At 43.5% G+C, this 25,342-nt stretch overlaps 1 protein-coding gene and 1 long non-coding RNA gene across 2 annotated transcripts; one reads left to right on the forward strand and one right to left on the reverse strand.

Moving 5' to 3' along the window:
• Nucleotides 1-13,228: 13,228 nt before the first annotated feature.
• Nucleotides 13,229-19,654, reverse strand: LOC124292725. The gene is made up of 2 exons (XM_046730394.1): nucleotides 19,039-19,654; nucleotides 13,229-13,325 (listed from the first exon to the last, which is right to left on the reverse strand). The coding sequence occupies exons 1-2, from the start codon at nucleotides 19,547-19,549 to the stop codon at nucleotides 13,303-13,305; spliced, it is 534 nt and encodes a 177-aa protein (XP_046586350.1). The 5' UTR covers nucleotides 19,550-19,654; the 3' UTR covers nucleotides 13,229-13,302.
• On the forward strand, nucleotides 15,406-15,920 carry LOC124292726. The gene is made up of 2 exons (XR_006902632.1): nucleotides 15,406-15,658; nucleotides 15,795-15,920. It is a non-coding gene; the product is annotated as an uncharacterized LOC124292726 (long non-coding RNA).
• Nucleotides 19,655-25,342: the final 5,688 nt, after the last annotated feature.

The following is a 25,342-nucleotide window of genomic DNA, read 5'->3' on the forward strand; positions in this document are numbered from 1 at the left end:
GAAATACGCCTTCAGCAGGCCTACGTGACATTCCGCACGTCCAGCGCTCGACCACGTGCACTTCTTAGGAATAACCACATTTGTTAGAATAAATAAATAACTGTAACCAGAGCGGCCAGCGGGACTCGAAGCACTTAAACAAAGGTTCGTAGGCGAACCCTAACATAAACACCCGCTGAGCGTTCATCCTAGTAAAGATAAGATTTTGCATAGTTAAGATACGCTCTAGACTAAACAGCCCCGGACCTCGGTACAATAAACAGACGGAAGCAATAAATCGTCCAAGTACCGAGAAGCACTTAAGAGGAAACATCGACACGGCGATCCGATACCCGAGGAGAAACTGAGCCAAACAATTCCAGCCCAGGCCGACGGACCGACGCCAACTCAGAACAAAGGCCAAGGGTCGAGCGGGAAAAACCTGTTCTACTCGACCGCCATAAACAGGGATGAAAGCCAGAACCGCACTTAGCCAGGGACCGGTTTACAACAGGGCCATAAACCAGACAACCCTCACAGCATGACGTCAGGCCCCGAACACGTGCAAGCAGGCAGGCAGCGACAAATCGGCGCCGGACCCCGAACACGTGCACGCAGGCAGGCAGCAACAGGTCGGACCTAACGGGACCCCGCCAACAAAGAGCCGCATTCCAAGGCTCTGACGTCACGCGCGCCTACGTGACACCGAGCGCGTCAAGGCAGGCCAGCGGCGCGCGCACCATCGCCCCGCGCATGCGCACCAGGACACTCGAGAGCTGAGACGGTCGACGCTTCGCACCCTGGACATCACTTCTCATCCGCGCTTCAAGCAGACCAGTCGAGTTCTTGTAAATCTCTACGAGTTACACAGTTAGCTTGCACGTTTAGAACTTGTACACATTCGCTAGTTCTTGTAAATCTCTACGAGTCGCACAGTTGACTTGCACGTTTAGAACTAGTATACATTCGCTATAGCTTAAGCGCTCTGTTTAACGTAAACTCTCAATATACGCGACTAGAATATTAAATATTGTACCTTTTTCGAATTATCTGTAACAATATACTAAACACAAAGATTTATTTCATCGAGTTCTCATTTCTTGAACCTAAAACTAGAGTCAGTGAATATTCCAAGGTAATTCCCTTTTACCCACATTAACATTGGTTGTTAGCGGAGACGCTGACTTAATTAAGCTTGTAAAACTAGCTTTTCCAAGTTAATTAACTCCTACCCCTTTCTATAATCGGTAGATGTCAAAGTCCAGTAAACGTCACGGTCGTAAGAATAGACATCGCGCAGGCCGACGACTACGGGCTAAGAAGCAAGCTATATTACAAGCCAGAATCAAACGTATCAACGGTCCAGTAGAGATCCTTCCGATCTATACACAACCTAGCTCTAACGAAGAATCGGGCTCTTTCTCGTCGCACGCATCCAGCCAACCCAAGGTTGACCACCCGTTCTCAACTCACGGCGTAGAACGTGAAGTCATACAGACGGTTACTAGAGTCAGCGAGGGGCTGTTATACGAGCAAATCGACATTAGGAGGAAGCTGTTCCCTGTACCAACCGTATACGACTGGGTAGAAGAGCCGGAAGTTATCGACCTGGACTCCGAACCAGAGACCATCTACCTCGACTAAAGGTAAGACGCTCATTTACGTTACCCCATATCATCCTAAACGACGAATATAATCCATAGCGGGGGCCCGGGTCCCTCAAATAAAACAGGGCTCCGTTATTGCAGTGTCGCTCCGCGTGCGTCAACGTTAAGAATTGTTTTTTTTTGTTGACTAGTGCGTCTGGGACGTCACAGGCAATAAAATTTCTGGTGGCAGCGGTGGGATTCGTTTAAAAATTGATTTTGTTAAAATCCGAATTCAACTAAAAATAATCGGTGCGAGTTATTAAAGACGAGATCCGCGAAAGTAGCAAAGACAGTGAACCGAACTTCGCAACACACGCGTAACGGGAGTAGCAAGAAAACTCACCTCAGCCGCAAAGAACGCGATCGGGACGAACGCACAAACTACGGACGGAATCGTGAAATAACGCTCGACAAATACAATAAAAGCGAATCACACGGGGACTCCACACGCTTGAGATTATTTCTATAAATAGGATAAAGATTCACACGCGAAACCAATATGCCTATCGAAACTAGAACAGGTAGCAAAAAGGAAAGCGGCGCATCAGTAGATGATAGCTTACAACTCAAATACACGGAGACCGATATAGAATTCATAAAACAGGAGGTTTCCAATAAGGAAAAGAGGCTCCAAAAAGAAAGGGAAGCGTTAGAGGAACGTCAAGCAGAAATAGATAAGAAGTCAAAACATCTTAGCGAACAATTCAGACAACAAGAAGCTGAATTAGAGAAAAAACAGCGCGCGATTGAATCGAGTAAAGACGCGGGGCTATCCGAAGAAGTTCAAAAGAAACTTGCCAGGCTCGCCGAGCTCGAGGCGAAAGAAATCGCGAACGCAAATACAAAAACGCGGCGGCACAACCCGACCGAGGGCCCCGCGCAAGACGTACCACATCCTACACAGCCAACAAAAGGCATAGTAGAAGAAATCAAATATCCTACGCAGTTCAAAACAAGCAAGGTAGACGATTCTAAAAATCCTGCACAGCTCTCCGCGAGCGTGACAGACGTTAAAATTAGGGACACTAACGAAGCGACGGGCCGTTCGAAAATGGATGAACCGCGGTTAGGTCCTGTAGAGGACACACAGCTGTCCGAACTCCTCCGTAAGAAGGCAGAAATAGATCGGGAAGTACAACTTCTCGTAGCGCAAAATTCACGCGGCACAGATAGGGCAGTTACCCAAAGCATAGAATTAGCCACAGACGCTACATTTAGGGAACCCGGTCCAGTGTGTACGCGGAGTAAGGATGAATTAAGGTTAGAAGCAGAAATTCTGCACTTCAAAAAGAAGGCAGAAAGAAAGAAAGGCGACTTAAGAAAATCCGTGGCGCCTCAAAAACCTAACCCTGTGGACAGTTACCGCCCTGATCCACTCAGCAGAGGAGCGATTGGTAGAAACGCCCTCAATTCAGAAAATGATCACATTTCAATAAAGTCAGTGGTTTCCGTCCCAACTGACGATGAAGATTTGAATTTAGAAGCAGAAGCGTTAGCTAGAGAAGCGTTGATTAGACGCATTCAAAAAGAAAACCGCGAGAAACTCAAAAATCTACGCGGAGGAATAGCAGGTCCGGACCTGGGACCTCAAGAATTAGGTGAGCCAGGCGTGCCGGAAGAACTAGTCCTCGATAGGGACTTAGAAATACAATTACGCGAGCAAGAGATTTGGGAGCGCGAATTAGAATTGCAGGAGCAAGAACTCGCGTACCAGGCCGCGTTAGCAGATCCGTACCGGGAGAGAAGGAGGAAATTAGCTGAGCGCGAGGAACAGTTAAAGAAAAGGGAGCAGGCCCTGAAGGATAAGATCTCGGGAATCACCCGCCCCCAAGTTACTCAAGTCGTTAACACCGTGCAGGCACCCGTTCCTCCTACTCTGCCGTTAGCGGAGCAATCCATATCGGTTAAAGACGCGTTAGCGGTAGTCCCAAAATTTGACGGGAAAAACATCACCGTAATGCAATTTAATCGGGCGTGCAAGAGGGCACTCGAGATGGTAACACCCAGCTTGGAGGGGTACCTCACGCGCCTCATCAGAAGCAAGCTCGCCGATCGAGCATACGCAGTAATCGAAGACGAGAGTTTTGCAACCCTGCAAGGACTCTTGGACAAACTCACGGAAGTGTTCGCGCCCATTAGATCCGCGAATCATTACCGTGGAGAGCTTGGTCAGCTGTATAAATACGCTGATGAACACGTGCTAGATTACATAGGGAGAACCCGCGACATAAAAACGGGATTAATAGAAGCGGAACGAAGAAAGAACCGCGAGTTAACCAACGCAGAGATAATCAGGTTAGATGAGGAAGTCTGCGAGGCATTTGTCGGCGGACTACCGAGCGACTGCCGGAATGCAGTATTGATCAAAGGTTACTCCAACCTGAAGACAGCCTACGAAAGGGCTATAGATGCCAGCAAGGCATTAGAATTAGATAGAGATCGGGCTAGGAGCCGCGGCGCGAGCAGGGCCGAGAGTAATAACGCAGAGCCGTGTAAACATTGCGGCCGTAGTAATCACCTAACCGATCAGTGCCGAGCGATTAGGAGACCCGCGGTAAGCAGACCCGTGGAAAATAGAGAATCGTGTACGCTGTGCGGGCGGTCGACCCACAGCACAGCAAATTGTTATAAAAACAAACCGCCGTCGAGCCAACAATCGACAGCGCGAAATACAAACGTAGTCGAATGTAGCTACTGCAAGAACATAGGACATTCATTCAACGAATGCCGTAAACATAGATACCATGAAACAATCAGCCGAAACAACTCGGGAAACGGAGCAGGGCCCTCGGGGAACACGGGCAGCCCCCGAGTAACAAGGGCCAATGCCATAGAGACAGAGGAGGTGGAAGCAGGTCCATCTGCCTCTACTTAAAAGGAAAAATACCTACAGTAAACTTAGATTCCAAAGCTACGAACGCCGACGCCCTCTCCAGAAACCCGGTCGACGATACGGATCCAGCCCCGTTGGACCCCGAACTCGCGACCATACAGACACTAGAGTTAGATACGACAGACGAGACCGACACCACAAACGAAGACATTTTCGAGCTACCTCCGGTCACGACCGAAATGACAGGAGACCTATTTACAGTAGACGAAAATTTCTCGCTGGTGCATTGCGTAGCTGAGGACCTGCATATGGGAGCCGGCATCGCAGTGCAATTCCGGGAGAAATTTGGTAGACTTGACGAACTGAAACAACAGAACGCCAAGGTAGGTGAAGTGGCTCAGCTTCAGGTGGGCAGGCGCTTCGTTTATTATCTAATAACAAAAAAACGTAGCAACGATAAGCCTACGTTGAAAAATCTAGAAAAAGCCCTGATTCAACTCAGGCGCACGTGTAAAAGAAATGCAGACTATCGTCTCGCGATGCCCAGGATAGGTTGTGGTCTTGACAAACTGTCCTGGAAGACCGTAATAAAACTAATCAACAAGGTGTTCAAACAACCTTTCAAGATACATATATACGCTTTGCCTCCACCCAACGTTGAGACCACTGAGCCAACCTCGACAGACAATCGGGAAAGTTCACCTCTGGGACAGTTCGGAAACGAGCCGCCCCAATATCAGAGCACGGGTTTAGACCCTATAGTAGAAACGATGGAGCAGGAGAAAGGGGGGGACACCAGTAGAATTTCCCTTCCGGAAGCGTCGACGAGTTTAGATCACAGGGACAAAGCCTTTGACGTAATAGGCCAGGACACCCCTGTAGAAAATCAAGCAACCGATGCTGATGAAGACTCAGATTCAGGTTCCGAGCACGGTAACGAGCATGAATGCGTCGACAGCGACGTAAGCGACTCCGACGAAATCATAGAACCAGGTTCGCAGCCCTACGAGCTCGCTGCAGACCCCGAATTAAAGATCACTAGGAGTAAAGAGAACTTGTCAATTCACAAGGGGAACGTGGTCTGCTTCGTCTCGCAGCAGGGTGAACCTATAGACCGCGGAGCGCACGATCTATTCAGTAAATTCAAGATACCAAAATTAGAGGACTTAGCACTAGGAAGAGCTAGGCTAATGCAAAAGGACAATAGAAACATTATATGTTTGCCAATCAAAGAATCAACAAAAAGGCACCTCGACAGAGAAATATTTAAAGAAGCTCTGGCATCTCTGTTAGACGTAATTATGGAAATAGAGTTAGCAGAAATAGCACTAGCCAGAACAGCATTCATAGATAATATTTCGTGGAAGGAAATTTTAAATAGGATAAAAATCGCACTCAGCGATTGTCCTTGCACGCTGACTATTTACGAAGACTTAATTCAAACTCCGGCGGAGGAGCTTAGGGCCGGAATTATTCAAGAAAATCATGAATCTGCGTTAGGGGGTCACAAGGGTGTGACCAAAACTTACCGTAGAATTAGACAAAAGTACGCATGGCCGAATATGAAACGCCAGGTACAAGATTATATAGGCAGGTGTTGGCAGTGCGCCACTAGGAAGCTCACGCGAGTAAAGCATAAGCAACCAATGGTAATAACAGATACTCCTGACGCTGCCTTTGAGAAAATCTCCATGGACGTTGTGGGCCCTCTGCCCATTACAGAACGAGGAAATAGTCATATTTTAACAATCCAAGACCTCCTCACCAAATACTCGCTAGCAATCCCGTTGAAAGAAACCGACTCGGTGGCAATCGCTGATGGCTTGGTAAAAAACTTCATTTGTATTTACGGCGCACCCCGTCATATCCTCACGGATCAGGGCGCCAATTTAACTAGCTCACTGATGAAGGCGATCACAAAGCGATTTAGAATAACACAAAACAGGACCACAGCTTTCCACCCGCAGTCAAATGGTTCGATTGAAAGGTCACACCACGTTCTAATAGAATACTTGAAACAGTTCGTTACAGACAAGAACGATTGGGACGAGTGGCTAGAGCTAGCAATGTTTTCATATAATACCAGTACTCATGAAAGCACAAGGTTTTCACCGTACGAATTAGTGTTCGGCCGAGAGGCAAGAGTGCCCTCGAGCTACGCAGCAATAGAAACCATATCAGATAGGACGTACGAAGGCTACTTGTTAGATTTATGTAAAAATCTCCATGAAATACAGACTCTCGCAGCAGAGAATTTAACTCAAGCAAAACACAAGTATAAACGTTACTATGATAATAAAATCAAATTGCTACAATTAAAACCAGGAGATCTGGTGTTCCTCCTAAAGGAGCCCAGAAAGAACAAATTCGCTGACCATTATACTGGTCCGCACGAAGTAATAGAAGTTCTTCCCAATAATAATGTAAAAATTCTTGTTGAAAATAGAACTAGGGTGGTCCACCTGGACAAACTAAAAAAGGCAAAGGCATAATCGCACCTATCCTTTATTATTCTGTCCACAGGAATCACTAGAAAGTAAGAACACAATAATATAATGAAGCTCCCGGCTAATGAGGAAGACGATCATCTCGAAGTAGTTTTCATTGAAAAGCCGCAGACACTACCATACCCAGTCACAAACATTAAAATCATAATGTACAAGGTTACAATAACACTATATTTCAAGGCCAATGAAGCTTTCAAGTCATTACTTAGGGAAATGATAAAAATAACAGATTTGGGTGAAGGCGACTACAGAACGTATTATAAAAGAATTCGCAGCCAAAGAGGCATAGTAGATCAAGTATTAGATGTGTTTTTCGCCCGCCCGGACGAAACCCACATATCAGTGCTATTTCACCCAGACCTGAACGAAGCGTACACATACGTAGGTAAAGGCATGGACGGCGAAGTGTCCAAGTACACCGTCTCCGGCCCAATTGTTAACTATGTAGGCAGTCAGATGTTCAAAGACGCCGTATAATTTTGTACACTAAGCAGATTTAAGAATAGACGTCAGAATTTATAGGTACTATGACATACGTTACAGGGTCAATGCAAACCCCAGCCATGAGGTCCGTCCTCGTACTCCTCACTACCATTTGTTGGTTGAAGGGGGCCCATGCATTAATCGGGTATGACTGTGGCGGAGCTGCCCTTAACGTAACAGCTATAAATCTACTAGACATCGACCAATGTGATTTGGAACACGACAAGACACAAAACGAACGAACGTTTATACAATTGCTCCAACTCACGGAATACAAACAGGCGCAAGTCTTACAATGCAAAGTGGAGATCGACAGAACAGTTTACCGATGCGGACAATTTTCACACAACTCGGTGACCGACGGTGGAAGAAAGGCTTACCTTCCAAGAATCTCAAGGGAAGCATGTGAGACGCTACATCGCACAGGTACGCTAACCCTCGGGTCACAGACGCATTTGGTCGAGATCCCAACAAACGTAACGACGCTACGCGACGCCACCTTGGCCGGCAGCCTTACCTCTGACGGAACCTGCCAAGGGCAATATTACAATGACGGTTATGGACAGTGGGAAAGCGCTGTCGTGCAGGCAGTAATCAAGATTTCGGTCTACTCGTACACGGCGAACGTCAAGATCTCCAACAATCAAATTTTGCTGAAGAGTGGAACAACCTGCCCTTTTGGAGACGGGCAGTGCATCGACGATGAGGGTGGCCATACCTACTGGACAACAACGCCCCTCGACGAATGTAAATTTGACAAATACGACGTACTATACACGGGATACGCAGACCGAACGAACGCGACGGACTCTCCAACCGTTTACTCGCTACAGACGGGTGACACAACCTTTGCGCTAATGGAAAGGTCCAGAGCCACCATTTGCGGCTATAAGATCATAAACACAGAGCACCCCCGTCTATTTATCTTTGAGACCAATCCAACGGAAGTCTTCAAACAACGATCAAGATTAGCAGTATCAAACATCGACATCTTTTCATACATCAATTCAAAATTCATTTATGTAGAAAAACACATCAGAACGCAGACCACCAACCTATACAGGGACGTGATCGAGCAGAAATGTAAATTAGAACAACAGGTGCTGAAAAATGCATTAAATCTCGCTGAATTATCACCTGACAGTTTTGCCTTTAACCTAATGAAGGGCCCCGGCTATTTTGCAACAATAGCCGGCGAAGTAATCTATATCATGAAATGCATCCCAGTAGAAGTGGAATTCCGCAAGACGGCAGAATGTTACAATGATCTTCCTGTGAATCACCAAAATGAGAGCATGTTCCTGCGACCCAAATCGAGGATTCTCGTGAAGACCGGAACCAGGAGGAGCTGCAACGAGGTCGTGCCGCCAATGTTTAAGGTAGAAGAGACGTGGTACAAGTTCACACCTAGGGCATCCGAAGCCAAGGTACCGCAGAAACTCAAGCCCTTGACAAACATGAATTGGAAATATAGTAATCCTGGACCCCTGGGATCAAGCGGAATTTACACTGAGGAGGAATTGCAAGAATTACGGGAACACATCATGTTTCCGGCAGAAAAACCTGCACTACTCGACACCATATCCAGAGGCGCCCGAGGCGAGACCATCGGGACGGGAACAATCAATATGTATAACTTGTTAGACGAAAAGACTCTAACGCGAATAGCAGAGTCAACGGCAAAAAGACTATTTACTGGATTCACCACCTTCGGGAGTGTTGTCGGAGGAATATGGGGGATCTGGGCCGTATGGGCACTGCTGAAATTCTTAATCGACACATGCATACATGGTTACACGCTCCACACAGCATATGGATGCAGTTACCACTTGATAGCCTCACTGTGGGACTCGGTGACGCATCTGTTAATGCACCTACGAGGACAAAAGACCGATCAACCAATGACGACTGACGCCCAGGAGCAGACGGAACCACTGAATAAAATAATTTACCACGTTCCGTCACAGTCAATTCACTTTCCAGAAAATTTAGACTTGAATTCTGACATAGAGTTGAAGAAGCTCGAGGAAAGAGCACAACAGAGAGCAAAAGATCTTAACTTGGTTTAGTGAACGCCGCTAAGATCTTTTACGGAAATAAAACTTATTTCCTTCAAATAAGGAGGGGGGTGTGACGTCCCCGGAAGAACGTCTACCATATACATATTTTTCCTATTATCATACTAGAACTGTTGCTCTCTTACCTCGAGTATACTACTATTAGCATAACACATACCTGTATCATACCTAAGATGTAGGAATACATTATAATATCTCATAAGCGAAGAGCAAGGCAACATGGCGTACCCGGCAGAAAGCACCAGGCAGCAAGCCATATTCACAGTCGTGCTAAGAGGCCGCCATCTTGGCTCGCCCGCTCATCATATATTACACTATGAGAAATACACGCATATCGCGCTATTCAGGAATGTACACATATATATGCATACTCATAATTATCATGCCGTCTTATTACGAATGATAAAATAAACAATATAATAAACAATCGTATAAACTTACCCATAAATATAATATACTCATATATGTATTACATAAAAGGAGTACACGTCATCGACGCGCAAAAGGGAAACCTTATCCCTTCATCCGAAATACGCCTTCAGCAGGCCTACGTGACATTCCGCACGTCCAGCGCTCGACCACGTGCACTTCTTAGGAATAACCACATTTGTTAGAATAAATAAATAACTGTAACCAGAGCGGCCAGCGGGACTCGAAGCACTTAAACAAAGGTTCGTAGGCGAACCCTAACATAAACACCCGCTGAGCGTTCATCCTAGTAAAGATAAGATTTTGCATAGTTAAGATACGCTCTAGACTAAACAGCCCCGGACCTCGGTACAATAAACAGACGGAAGCAATAAATCGTCCAAGTACCGAGAAGCACTTAAGAGGAAACATCGACACGGCGATCCGATACCCGAGGAGAAACTGAGCCAAACAATTCCAGCCCAGGCCGACGGACCGACGCCAACTCAGAACAAAGGCCAAGGGTCGAGCGGGAAAAACCTGTTCTACTCGACCGCCATAAACAGGGATGAAAGCCAGAACCGCACTTAGCCAGGGACCGGTTTACAACAGGGCCATAAACCAGACAACCCTCACAGCATGACGTCAGGCCCCGAACACGTGCAAGCAGGCAGGCAGCGACAAATCGGCGCCGGACCCCGAACACGTGCACGCAGGCAGGCAGCAACAGGTCGGACCTAACGGGACCCCGCCAACAAAGAGCCGCATTCCAAGGCTCTGACGTCACGCGCGCCTACGTGACACCGAGCGCGTCAAGGCAGGCCAGCGGCGCGCGCACCATCGCCCCGCGCATGCGCACCAGGACACTCGAGAGCTGAGACGGTCGACGCTTCGCACCCTGGACATCACTTCTCATCCGCGCTTCAAGCAGACCAGTCGAGTTCTTGTAAATCTCTACGAGTTACACAGTTAGCTTGCACGTTTAGAACTTGTACACATTCGCTAGTTCTTGTAAATCTCTACGAGTCGCACAGTTGACTTGCACGTTTAGAACTAGTATACATTCGCTATAGCTTAAGCGCTCTGTTTAACGTAAACTCTCAATATACGCGACTAGAATATTAAATATTGTACCTTTTTCGAATTATCTGTAACAATATACTAAACACAAAGATTTATTTCATCGAGTTCTCATTTCTTGAACCTAAAACTAGAGTCAGTGAATATTCCAAGGTAATTCCCTTTTACCCACATTAACATTGGTTGTTAGCGGAGACGCTGACTTAATTAAGCTTGTAAAACTAGCTTTTCCAAGTTAATTAACTCCTACCCCTTTCTATAATCGGTAGATGTCAAAGTCCAGTAAACGTCACGGTCGTAAGAATAGACATCGCGCAGGCCGACGACTACGGGCTAAGAAGCAAGCTATATTACAAGCCAGAATCAAACGTATCAACGGTCCAGTAGAGATCCTTCCGATCTATACACAACCTAGCTCTAACGAAGAATCGGGCTCTTTCTCGTCGCACGCATCCAGCCAACCCAAGGTTGACCACCCGTTCTCAACTCACGGCGTAGAACGTGAAGTCATACAGACGGTTACTAGAGTCAGCGAGGGGCTGTTATACGAGCAAATCGACATTAGGAGGAAGCTGTTCCCTGTACCAACCGTATACGACTGGGTAGAAGAGCCGGAAGTTATCGACCTGGACTCCGAACCAGAGACCATCTACCTCGACTAAAGGTAAGACGCTCATTTACGTTACCCCATATCATCCTAAACGACGAATATAATCCATAGCGGGGGCCCGGGTCCCTCAAATAAAACAGGGCTCCGTTATTGCAGTGTCGCTCCGCGTGCGTCAACGTTAAGAATTGTTTTTTTTTGTTGACTAGTGCGTCTGGGACGTCACATGCGCAAAGCGTTCGAAATAACTCTCGGGGATTGTAGTTCGTTTGTCGGGATGCAAATCTGTCGTGTTCGAGTAAGCAAGTCGATGTTCGTTCACCAGTCGGCGTACGCAAAGAAAGTCATCGAACGATTCGGGATGAGTCAGGCAAAAGGGGTTTCCGTGCCGGCGGATTCTCACACGGTGTTGTATCCGGTTGAAGACGAGAGTGAAAAACACTCTGCACCATATCGTGAAGCGGTCGGGTCGATAATGTTTCTCGGGGTGGTAACGCGTCCAGATCTTGCGTATTCAATCAATGCTGTAAGCAAGTTTCTTGACAAGCACAATGAGAGTCACTGACTCGCAGTAAAACGCATAGTTTCGTATCTAATCGAAACAGTTAGCATGGGTATCGAATATCGCGCGAGTGTGTCAAAAACTGAGCTGATAGGGTACTCAGACGCGGATTTCACTAGCGATGTTGCTACACGTAGCTCAATGACGGGATACGCATTTTGCATAGCGGGTGGAATCGTAACATGGTCGTCGCAGCGACAAAAGCTTGTATCAATGAGCACGACTGAATCGGAGTCAGTTGCAGCGTCAACTGCGGCAAAGGAAGCTGTGTGGCTTCGCACACTGTTGAGTGGAATAGTACAGAGGTGCGGTAAGCCAGCGACACTTTATGTTGACAACCAAAGCGCGATTCGGTTGATTCGCAACCCTGAATTTCACAAAAGAACAAAACACATCGATATCAAATTTCATCGTATACGTGAGAGAGTAGAGTAGCGAGATCAACATTCTGTTCGTTCCAACCGAGTCTCAGTTGACAGATATATTTACGAAGGCGCTTCCGAAGAATCGATTTATCGAGTTGTACACCAATCTCGGACTGAGCATCAAACACTCAGACGGCGGAAGTGTTGAGACGAGTCTTCGAGTTTGATGCACGCAACGAGAGTATTCGAGCGATTACGGAGATAGCCGAAAAAAGCTTTGTGCCGTAGCAAGCGTCCATGCTGCGTATGAGGGGAGAGTTAGTCGTAAGCGAACAGCCGTTCTGTGCAGACGCGTTCAGTACTTAAGTTTTTCTACCATTACAAATATAACCAAATATATATATGTCGGCGTAAAGCCTCGGAAAGGTGGAAAAGATGTTAAGTGTTCATTTTGGCGTGGATTATTCATATTTGAGCGTGACGATCCCGAACATGTCCGGTATGCTCGCTAGCTAACCCGTGACTGTCGATTTCGTCCAAGCTTTGTTATACACAAACCATTTGTTTGTCGCTAAGATTCCGTCATTCAACTATACTCATAGCTTGCTAATAACGCTTGACGCTTGATACGGTGGACTCATCGAGAGTTTAATTTCAAATGAAATATCCTTTTATTCGTAAAGACTAAATACATTTTAAATGGAATTGTTAAACAAGATTTGTGATACTCCGACACGGCCATTCTGATCTATCACACGTCCTCGTGTGATTCATCTGCAAAAGAAAATAAAAACAAAAAAAAATATCAATAATTATTCGCCTCGGCCACCCTGGCCTTCTGATTCAAATTCAAATAGGAAAACTGTGTATTCTGAAGTTAATAACATAGTTCAGGCCATTCAAGTGAGAAACATTCTTACACTCAGTTTCTCATAAGAACTCAGATCACTTTAATCCAGTGATGAGACCTCCCGCTCTTAACCAGTAACAGGGTACACAATACCTCTGTCACTTCCTTCCAGTGACAGGTACTCATTTATCATGCCTTAACCACGGCGCACTCTTTTAAATTCAGTTTCATTACGCGTATTCCAGAGTTGGATAAAATATTACAGATTCAACCTCTTGTTGATACTTCTAATCAGAAAAGCCTGTACTATATACCGTCAATTATAAGATTCTAAGTCTGTATACACACTTGAAATTTCATCAGATTCACCCAGCAAGGAGTCTTGATCTTCAATGTCAACTTGAATGCTGGTATCGGGCATTTTTCTTAATCGATCATGAGAGTATTTGTATCTTCTATTCGAATCAAGGGCTGTGAGAACGTATCTGTCTCCGTCAAGCACGTTGACTACTTTAAACGGTCCTTTATACTTAGGGTCGAGCTTCGTTTGATTGCATTCTTCATTTTGAAGCAATACAAAATCTCCAATCACGAATTTGTCAACGTTTGCTTTTGTCCGATCGAATCTAGTTTTGTCATACTCGGCGTTTTTGTCCATATTTGCTACAGCCAAACTTCGGACCTCGTCTAAGTCAATTTGCGATTCAGTATCATCTGCAAGCATCAATTTTAATGGCCTAGCTACCTTGCTCATTAAAAGTTCAAATGGACTGGATTTAGTGACTCGATTGACAGTACAGTTCAGAGCTAATTGAACATCAGATAATGCATCCTGCCATGATCGTTCTTTACTTGTTTCGACAGCTGTCAGCGTATTTCTGAGTGTACTCATTACTCGTTTAACTTGTCCATTCGCACGAGAACTTCCAGTTGCTATTAGATGTCGGTTAATTTTGTGAGATTCACAAAATTCCCAGAAATCTGTACTCGCAAAACAACGTCCTTGATCGGAAATCACCCTAATAAGAGCTCCAAACAAAAATACACAATATGACAAGGCTTTGATACTGCTTACTGTGTCAATGCGAAGTGCGTGACGTAAAATTACAAATTTTGTAAACACATCAATCATTACAAAAACATACTCTTTCTTGTCGCTTTTACCACTGAGCTTGCCAGTTACGTCGATATGTATTGTATGCCGGGTATGGCGATCTTTGGAATCGGGTGCAATTCTGCTTGAATTTTTCCTGATTGAGATTTAGTGATTTCACAAGTGACGCAATTATCCACAAATTTTCTGGTAGATTTGAACATTTTTTCAAACCAATAAAGATCATACAACTTTTCTAAAGTTTTCTCCCATCCAAGATGCATCAAGGATTCGTGTGCGGTATTGATGACTGACTATCTAAGAGCTCGAGGTAAAATGGGCAACCACGGTGATCTTCCATTACGTTGAATCTTTCGATACAAAATGCCCGATCGGATCTCCAAGGTTTTACACATTTCCTTGTCTACTCGGTTCTCATTTGAATCACTTATTAGCTTAGAAATTTCAGAGTCCCGCTGCTGCTCAGCAGACAACCAATTTCCAGAAAGATCTGTGGTATAAACTTCCTTTTGCTCGACTTTATTAAAGGTCTTGCGAGGAGCTTCAGGCAAAGGATTTCTAGAGAAGAAATCAGCATGACTCATGCACTTTCCGTCTCTATGAACAATGTCAAAATCCAATGCCTGCAAGAAGGCCCACCACCTATGAACTCGTGGTGTGAGATCCAATTTCTTTCGTGACGCTTGTAACGAACTGCAGTCTGTTATTACGGTAAATTTACAGCCATGTAGGTAATGTCTGAAAGGTTTCACCGAATTAACAACTGCAAGCGTCTCTAACTCGTATGAGTGATATTTTGATTCTGCAGTCGTAGTGCGTTTGCTGAAATAAGCCACTGCTCAAAGCCTGCCTTCCTTCTTCTGCATAAGAATTGCCCCATAGCCTATTCGCTGTGAGCCGCCGCTTGGAGGGGAGCTGCGAAACGATCGCAGCGCGCGGGGTGGCGAGTAGTGAGTTGAGCCAGCGTGTGTTGTGATAGCATTTTGTATGAGAAACAATAGACGGTATGTGGAATTACACTTGTTGTGCTGTTAACTGCAAAAATAACGGTAAAACTAGTGATTGTATATTTTACAAGTTTCCAACTGCATCACATAAAATAGTTCAAAGGCAAAAATGGATTGCTGCTGTGAAAAGAAAAAAGTAAGTAACATAACTTTACTTTCGATGCCTTAGTTTTCTATATTTTTAAAATCAAGCCAACTATATCAATAGGTGAACTGTTATGCTATCTGCATGAAACACTATATAAATACATAAGTATTATTGTTTTTTACAGTCCTGATGGTTCAAAGTGGACTCCAAAAACTCATCATGTAATATGTAATGCTCATTTCATTGGCAAGAAAAAATCAGATGATCCTGCGAGTCCAAGCTACGCGCCAACTCTATTCCCTCCAGTTTATCATGCAAAGCAAGTAAATGAAAGAGCTGTTTTGAGCAGGTAAATGTATGAGAAGTAAAAAATAATTATAAAATTGAATAATAAATACATCGATATGTACATAATAACATATGTATCTATTTATTATAGGTACAATCCACTCATGAACCGAAGAAAGACTCTTCACAAGCATAACATCGGAGTGAATTGTCATACTGGAAATCAAGTTAATGACGACTCCAACAATGTTGTCAATAATAGTGGACGTGAACCTATGGATATAAGCAGTGCCGAAGTAATTTTAAAAAGTGATTAAGAGTGTCAAGTAGATTTTGTAAGTTCTGCTTGTATCGAACAAACAAAAACTTTCACTTGTAACAGATATATTTACATGACTAACTACTGCGATGCTGAAGTTCAAACTGAAATACCGAAAATTGCCACTCTCAAAACTATTGTGAATAGGAAAAAAATGAAAGATGAAGAGGTACAATGCGGCACATTGTTAACAGATAGAGTAGATAAGTCGGTTGGTTTTAACGAGGCTGTAGTTGAACAAAATAGGAAACAGCGTAGTTTCTGTGGTTTTCCATCTATTAAGACCGATGAAGATTTATTAGGTATTGCTGGAGTGAACTTCCAGAACTTTAATTTTTTATTATCTAAAACTGAAAACCCATCGGAAAGATCTACAATAACAAGAGAACAGAGGCTTTTAATTTTTTTAGTGAAAATAAAAACTGGATTGACATTTTCAGCCATAGCAATTTTCTTTGGTTTACATCGGTCAACTATCTCCAAGATATTCTTTTCAACTTTACAATATTTGAGTTCGTCAACTTCAAATTTAGTGTTTTGGCCAAGTAGAGCTGCCGTACAGAAAACTATGCCAGAATTTTTTAAACCTCAGTACTCTAATACTCGGTTTATCATAGACTGCACTGAATTCAAGATAGATGTTCCGTCAAGTGTTGACGACCGTATTTACTGTTACTCTCATTATAAGAAAGGTTTTACAGCTAAAGTAGTAATTGGAATCACACCATCTGGGTTCATCTGTTTCAAATCGAAAGTTGCTGGCGGTAGAAAAGGTGATTCCCAATTAAGTATTGAATCAAATTTGGTAGATTCATTGGAAGATGGTGATGTGGTTTTAGCAGATTAAGGTTTTCCTGAAATCAGATCTATCATTGATGCAAGTGGTAAACAAGTATTTTTTATTATGCCACCATTTTTGGAAAAAAAATCAGAATTTTCGAAAGAAGAAACAGATCTGACTTACAACATCGCAAGAGTTCGAATTCATGTAGAAAGAATTATGCAACGACTTAAAACATATCAAATTTTGTATAAAATTCCAGAACATTTGTTCTTTTGCATCGATAATATTATTCATGTTATCTGCGTCTTAGTAAATTTACAGCCACCAATTTTTTCTAATAAAACAAAAACTATCAAGCAGAATAATAAAAACCTTTATTCGTGAAAGGTAGTGGTTTTCATTGTGTATTTATTAATATTATATTGCTACATACTACTGGAGTTTCAACTCGTTATTATTTTTAACTTTTCACTTCACTGTTACAATGGAAATATCACTTATTTGATAATATTTTGCTAATTTGGATATTTATCAGTATGCCTCTAATGTAAATTAACACGCCGGCTGTTTAGCTTTAGAAATCGCTAGGTGGCGGCACGAGCGAGGCTCACAGCGAATAGAACTTGCGTCCGTGTGTAACTCAGTTGGACTCTCAGGGTTGTATATTGTTAGTACTGGTTCGTTGGTGAAAGAAGTGATAATTTTCTGTCGTATAGCCTCGTGATCAGGTTTTCAATTCAGATTTTTCTTTGTAGAACTTTTTAGGGCAAAAAATGGCGTCAAAATTTGGGAGAACTTAGGCAGAAATTGACGAAAAGAAGACGCCAACCCTATGAACTGCCGTAACTGGGATACGGTCTATGGAGGAGGTCCCAGGGCCCCAGAGCTACCAGGGCCTCGATCTTTCGAGGATTCGGTCTAACTTCACCTTGACTTACTTCATAGCCTAGATATTCCACCTTTTGTTTCATGAAGGAACACTTCTTGATGTTCAAAGAGAAACCTGCCTTTGTGAGTGTGCTTTAAACGTTCTCCACTCGGTTTAAAGATTCTTCTACATCTTGTGTTTCAACAACAAAAATATCATCCATGTAGACTACCACATACGTGTTAGCAAGTTCACCCAGAGCTGTTATCACTGCACGTTGGAAAGCCGCAGGAGCGTTACGAAGACCGGAAGGTAAAGCGAGATACTCAAAGTGTCCTTCTGAGGTGATGAATGCTGTCTTTCCTATTAAATCAGGATGTATCGGCAGCTGATGATATCCACTGGCCATGTCTAGGATCGTAAAATAACAACATCCATGGAGTCTGTTAATTTGATCAGAAATTAGGGGCAACAGAAATCTTTCTGGAACGGTGTTGTCATTCAACTCCCTGTAATCGATGCACATTCGGTCTTTTTCTTGACAAGAAGAATAGGACTTGCGAAAGGAGAAGAGCTGAGACAAATTACTTTAGCGTTCAAAAGTTCATTTATTTTATCACGAACAATTTTCCGTTCTTCTTCACTCAACCTGTATGGGCGACGATAAACTGTTTTATTTGGGTCTTTGAAGAGGATTTTTACGGGTTCAACATCCGCACGACCTTTTGGAGTACCATACACAAATTGATTCTTGAATTTGTTCAAAATTGATACTAATTTTGATTTAAATTCCAAAGGAATATCGGTGTCCACACTGTCAAGGTTGAACTCATGAACCGTTACATTACACGTATTTACAACATGTGTTTTGGTTAACTTCAATGTGTCAACTATCATTAGTACAGATAAACCCTGACTTAAGATTTTCGCACCTATCATAACGTCGTGACGTAAATATCGATCAAGCAGAACATGAAAAAGTATTTCAATAGTAATATCGTCAATGTTGACAGTCGAAAAAATTTGCAAAGTGCTATTAACGCTTGTTTGCCCAATACCAGTCACAGTACCAACATTATTTGATCTCTTTTCACGAATTTTGCAAGAAATTTACTCCTTGATGGGAGAACATTGAGATCCTGAGTCATAGTAAAATGAAAATCGCTCACCGGCTTGTTGTGAAACTCCAGCAGGCGTGTTAATTACACAAATGTCAACACGGCGCTCTATAACTTTGCCATTACCGTTTTTCAATCCTTCCTTTGCAGCTTTCTCAAGACAGCGCGAAGCATAATGACCAATCTTCTGACATTTGAAACCCATGATGGAATCTGAAGATCGAACTGGAGAATTTTTCTTCCCCAATTCCTTTTGAATACCAATTTGTCTCTCCCTTTCATGATTTTCCTTCCTTGACCGACACGTTGATGCTTTTTGGCCCATTTCTCCGCATAGAAAACATTTGATTCCGGGAGATAAAGGCGTAAACTTGAATCGTTTGGACTCGGATCCCTCATTTCGTTCATTTTGACTATCTGCAGATCTTCGTTTAAAAAATGACATAGCTTTCAACTCGTTATCGAGTTGATTTCTTGTGACAGTTTCAGTAGTGTAAGCAAGACGTTGAACACTTGATTCAAAACGTGCAATATGCGCCATTATTGTTGATAATGCTGTCATGCGAAAATTACGCAACTATTATATATATTCATACGTTTATTCAAAACAGAGAATTACGTTATAATTGATCACAACAATAGTGAGTGCGGGCGTTAACGCTATATTAAATTTATGTACTAGCAAAATTAGGCGTGCTTAACGCCGGAAAGCAGTATTGAGACTGACTACCCGGCCTCTCGCCGGGCTCAGCGATAGTGCATATAAAGTGCATATAATCGCGTAATTTGAGCATTGCTGCCGATAAGGAAGCCGAGCGCACAAGGCGGGCTATGCTGCACGATGAATTTCGCACTCGTTCAAATGATCCCCGGCATGTACTGTGACGTGGATTTTTCCGCTCCTCGGTCACTCGGAGACAATGACCGAGAACTCACCGCGTGCACAATAAATCGGCGTCCGCGAGGTATCCTGGACCTAAAACAATATCGCGAGATTTGTTGGGCGCCTGGCGTGATCAACACGCCTCGAAATCATTAATGCGCTATACCTCAGGCATTTACTCGATTGCTCAGTACCGCGGAGAGGGAAGGGGTAATTTTTGGGTAGAGAGAGTTACGACACGCGTACGCCAACACGTTATTTTACAAAGCAATAATAAAATTAAAATAATATATTTCCGGCCAGCGATAATACAAAACCAAAATAATAATACTGCAAAAGTTGCTCTTCACGAGTCCAATTACAAAGCTAGAGAAATAATAGTTCGTAAGTCGCTATGCTCGATTCAAAATTGAATACTTAGGTTTAACACAAAAAAAAAGAAAGACAAAAAAAAGTAATAGATCTAGAAGACCTCCACTGCCTACGTGCACTGGTCGCTGCCTCAATAATAAACGCTAAATCACAAAAACCAAAAACAAAATTTGCCCGACGCGCTGCCCGCGATCGTCCTCTACGGTATGGCGCTAATCGCCACCTTGGCTATTGTAATAAAGGGCAAACAAACAAAACTATATTAAGGCACACGGGCCGCATTAGCCGCAATCTTAATTACTACCTTAACGCCTTTTCTTACTCCTACTTCGTTAATACTAGTCCAGTCATTACGTCGGAAAAATCGGGTTAGAAATGAAAATGAACCGAGAAAGCCAAATTTTGGATATTACGTGGGAGGCGGCTACAAAAGCTTAAGTTCAAATTGTCGACCAAAATAACCTTCTGCGTTTTCCGCCATCTTGAAAAAAGAGTTGAATTTAGTTTTTTGATCATAACTCGGTTCCCCGTTGAGATACGAAATTTTTTATGAAATATTTTTTTGTTGCTTTCTGCACGATCTACAATTAAGGTCCCATACATTTTTCACGTATCGATCGTCGTTATCGAGATATCGATAAAAAAACCATAAATTTGGGGAGAAAAAATTGTTTTTCGCTATTTCCTTTTTTCTCGTCAAAGATATCAACCTACAAATTCATTTTTTTATTTTTCATTTCCGACAAAAATTACGACCTCTAGCGCGCCGCAAAGTCAGTAAGACTGTGCCCGGTTTCGATTGAGCCGCTCGCACGGTTGTATCCACACGTAAAAATGGTGAATGGTAGTTCAGGGAATTATTGGTATACAAAATAAATTAATGAACCAGCCAAATTATAAATCAAATTCATGAAATTTATTAATCAAATAATTTTTATACAGCAAAAATAATAATTATTCGTGGTCATTTTTTTCACACGTTTTTCGTCGTTTTGATGGTCCTGGCTGTTGAAGTTCCTCCTCGATACATTCGTGATAATCCTTTTTTTTTTCTCCGTACCATTTATCCGAGAGTATTTTGAAACCGGTATTTCGAAAGCACACCACGCTATCACGTCCTTGTTTTTCGATTATGAGAATGTCGTCTCCATACTTCTCTTGCAAATGTTTTTTAACCGTTCCGATGTGAGGAACGAAATCTCTATTTATTTGGTTCACCAACTCGCTAATATAAAATTGACATTCGTCGGAATTTTCTTTTAGAAAGGAGTAAATTGCCTCCATTGCCTCGTCTACTTTGTCCCCCGTAGGTCGTCCTTTCTTATTCCCCTCCTCAGGTAGTGCATGATATACATGAGAAATACATGTTCGATGGTATCGAGCTCCTACTGCGACGAGATCAGGTATACCATGAATACGCTCGATGATTGAAGTGGCAAATTCATCGTCACGTCCAGACAGGTATCCCATAACTTTTTCTTTCATCGATATTTCTACCACGGAATGAATTTTTTCCGTCTATGCATTTGCAATTTTGATTCGTTGCAAAATATTTCTCCACAAAATAAACATCGATTTTCAAAATCAAAAGTGGGAATGACCTGCAGTTGTTCTTCTGGTTCTGGTTCTTGCGATGGAGACTCGCTTCGTCGAGAAGTAATTGACGCTAGCCGTTGGTTTCCATATTTTTTGTAGCACGAACTATGAACACTCACTGAGTCAATATTTTGTAACATCTCTTGATGCTCCACACGTCCTCTTTTCACGCTCGCCGCTAAGAGAATCTGAACAGCTCTCTTTTTAGCCACATAAACATCGTCAATCAGAAGTTTCTTGCAAATGAAACAATCACCCATTTTCACACAAATTTTCAAACACGTTCGCTCGCTTCAAAAGACTCGAGATACCTGACTGAAATGCTACGAATAAGGAGCAGATGTTCCTGCACGGACACGAAAAAAGGGTCTTTTATACCTGACTCATGCCCAAACTCTAACGGTCGCCGTATAGACGCGCTCCATGGCGAGACGCACATTATTGCAGCGTCGGGCGCGCTGGGGCCGATTTTGCAGCGCGCTAGAGGCCGTAACTTTTGTCGGAAATGAAGAATAAAAAATGAATTTGTAGGTCTGAACACGCTCTAGAAGTTTCATTTCGGACATTTTTCAATATCTTTGACGAGAAAAAAGGAAATAGCGAAAAACAATTTTTTTTCCCCAAATTTATGGTTTTTTTTATCGATATCTCGATAACGACGACCGATACGTGAAAAATGTATAGAATCTTAATTGTAGATCGTGCAGAGAGCAACAAAAAGGTACTTTATAAAAAATTTCGTATCTCAACGGGGAACCAAGTTATGATCAAAAAACTAAATTTAACTCTTTTTTCAAGATGGCGGAAAACGCAGAAGGTTATTTTGGTCGACAATTTGAACTTAAGCTTTTCCAGCCGCCCCTCACGTAATATCCAAAATTTGGCTTTCTCGGTTCATTTTCATTTCCAAATGTATATAATGACTGGACTATACTTGAAACTACGTATCCGAGTTCAACCTTCTCCGCGAAGTCTTAGCGTGGTTCGCGAGTTTCAACGCTCCCCCTTTGACGATTCGCGACATACCCGAACGGTGACACTTTATTTTAATGGACTCGACGTGGCCCCGTGCAACGGAATTTGGTTGCACTCAATTCGAGACACTAGTGCCTCGTCTCAAACACGTGGCTCGACTCGACCTTCTCGATCCCTCGAAATTGGCTCTAATTTATTACGCGTAACTCAGGCTACGGTCACCAAAGGAAATAATTGGCTAACGAATTTCGAGAATTTTTCGACACAAAAATTACAAACGGCTATCCTTTCTCGGACAAGCCCTCGCTCAATTATTCTCGAAATTCGATCGCAAGGATATCAGCAATGCTTACCGCTCCACATCCAGCTTACGAATGCACTGACTCCCTCGTGACGGTGGCTGGCCATTTTTCCTCGCAACACTCAAGATTCCGTTTCCCGCAACCAAAGAAGATGAGAACCAAACTTAACTCAATTCCCCGCAACGACACCCGAAATCTTTGCACGTAGCAACAAAAAAAAGAAAACTCGAAACTCAATTCTACGCAAAGCTTGACGGATGACACCACGGTGTTTGATCGCCAGAACTAGAGCGATCTCAGATGGCCGATCGGCCGCAACGCCGATCTCGTCACGCTAATCCTTAGTGACGTCATCACCCTAAGAATGCGCAACAATCGATCTGTCATCGATTTTGGAGATTGCGCAACTTGACGCGCACCTGTCGTCGCTACGCGGCGCAGAATTTAAGGCTAGATCGCGATGTCGTCTTCTGCGCAGCTCTACGGGGTCCGGGGGTTAGGGGGGGTGGTGCTCCCTCGTCGCTAGCTGGTCTCTCGCGGTTTCCTCGGTTGGGCGTAGACGGTGTGAGCGGGGAGGCTGCGGCGCGCCGGCCGCCAGCGGGAATCGCGTCCGCCTTGGATTCCCGCGCTGCAGGGATCTGGGTTGCCTCCCCCTTCGCAGCCTCGGTATCCTTCCCGCGAGATCTCCGCGGTTTCGCTCAGCCTCGAAATATCTTCGGCGTCGGAGTTGGTCGCTGGCTTGTGGCCGGTGTACTCGAAAAAAAAAGATAAAAACAAAAGCCTGCAATATCGTATTCGTAATTCGCTATTTCGTCCCTGTCGAAGCCCGGATGCGTGACTCTAGTTCTGGCGCTCTCTATGATTATCTCGCGACTCGATTTCCGAAACCCTTATTCCTGGATTCCGCCCAGGGTTCAGGGAGTACCTTGTAATAGGCAGGCCTAACCGAAATGCCACGTTACAGTCCCTACGAGAGGATATAGAACTGTTACGTTTTATGTCAAATGTTCCAGCTCTATCACAATGCTATCTCTTCAGTGGTCAAGTTTTTCCACTGATTGATCAATGGATTGATCAACGATTCATCATATGACGCAATACACTCACCTTCTTTAGGTTTACTGCTGGATGAATTTATCGAGAATGCAGCAGAAGTTTTCGGACAATCATACCTTGATACGAACAATTCTTTAATTTCAATCCACGTTATTACGGCATATGATACTCGAGACAGCCATGCCGAAGCCTGTCCCCTCATGGCATGACTCAGCACAATCATCAAAGATGCACCTTGCAATGGTTGATCAGCCATACAAATATCCGCGGTTAATATCCATGATCTCGCGTTCACTTTCAGTTTATCAGGATCAAACTCCGGTAGACGCACATTATTATTATCATTCACTGAAGGGGTTTTCATCACTTGTAATTACGCGAGAAAATTACGATTCTGTTGTTCAAGAAGTAATTGCCACTTTTCTTCATTATCCTCACTTGCTCCCTATGGGTTAACAGATCCAGATCCCACTTCTGATGTCGGCGTGAAGCCTCGGAAAGGCGGAAAAGATGTTAAGTGTTCATTTTGGCGTGGATTATTCATATTTGAGCGTGACGATCCCGAACACGTCCGGTATGCTCGCTAGCTAACCCGTGACTGTCGATTTCGTCCAAGCTTTGTTATAAACAAACCATTTATTTGTCGCTAAGATTCCGTCATTCAACTATACTCATAGCTTGCTAATAACGCTTGACGCTTAATACGGTGGACTCATCGAGATTTCAATTTCAAATGAAATATCCTTCTATTCTTAAAGACTAAATACATTTTGAATGGAATTATTAAACAAGATTTGTGATACTCCGACATATATATTCTTTGTATTAATCTTGTTTCCTACTCCTTTCCAGCAGTAAATTTATTCTAAAGCAGGTGCCTCGATACTTGTCCACTAGAAAATATGACGAAACAAATTGTTCTTCTTCATAACTGCAGGGGCTATGGCACCTATATCTATCAAACTTTTGATAGCAGTCTGATAGACCTGCAGCTGTCACGTGCGGAGCGGTCTCGCACGCGACGACAAAACCCTCCAGGTTTCCGCAGAGGTTTAGATTTAATTTTTTCTGTGGGTAGGGAGGTGATCGCCCTCTACAGGACGGTCCTTGAAAAATGGATTGGAGGATTTCGGTATTTAAGTAATATAATATTTATTATGAGTCCCAATGT

The sequence above is a fragment of the Neodiprion lecontei genome, chromosome 2 (assembly GCF_021901455.1).
Source record: "Neodiprion lecontei isolate iyNeoLeco1 chromosome 2, iyNeoLeco1.1, whole genome shotgun sequence".
In the NCBI taxonomy this organism is placed as follows: Eukaryota; Metazoa; Arthropoda; class Insecta; order Hymenoptera; family Diprionidae; genus Neodiprion; species Neodiprion lecontei.

Bases quoted from the DNA above. Each gene is read 5' to 3' on its own strand.
- LOC124292725 (XM_046730394.1), bottom strand. From the start codon at position 19,549: ATGACAGCATTATCAACAATAATGGCGCATATTGCACGTTTTGAATCA. The intron at 13,326-19,038 runs GTGAGCGATTTT...TTTCTTTTGCAG, and splicing joins TGGAGTTTCACAACAAGCCG to ATGAATCACACGAGGACGTG.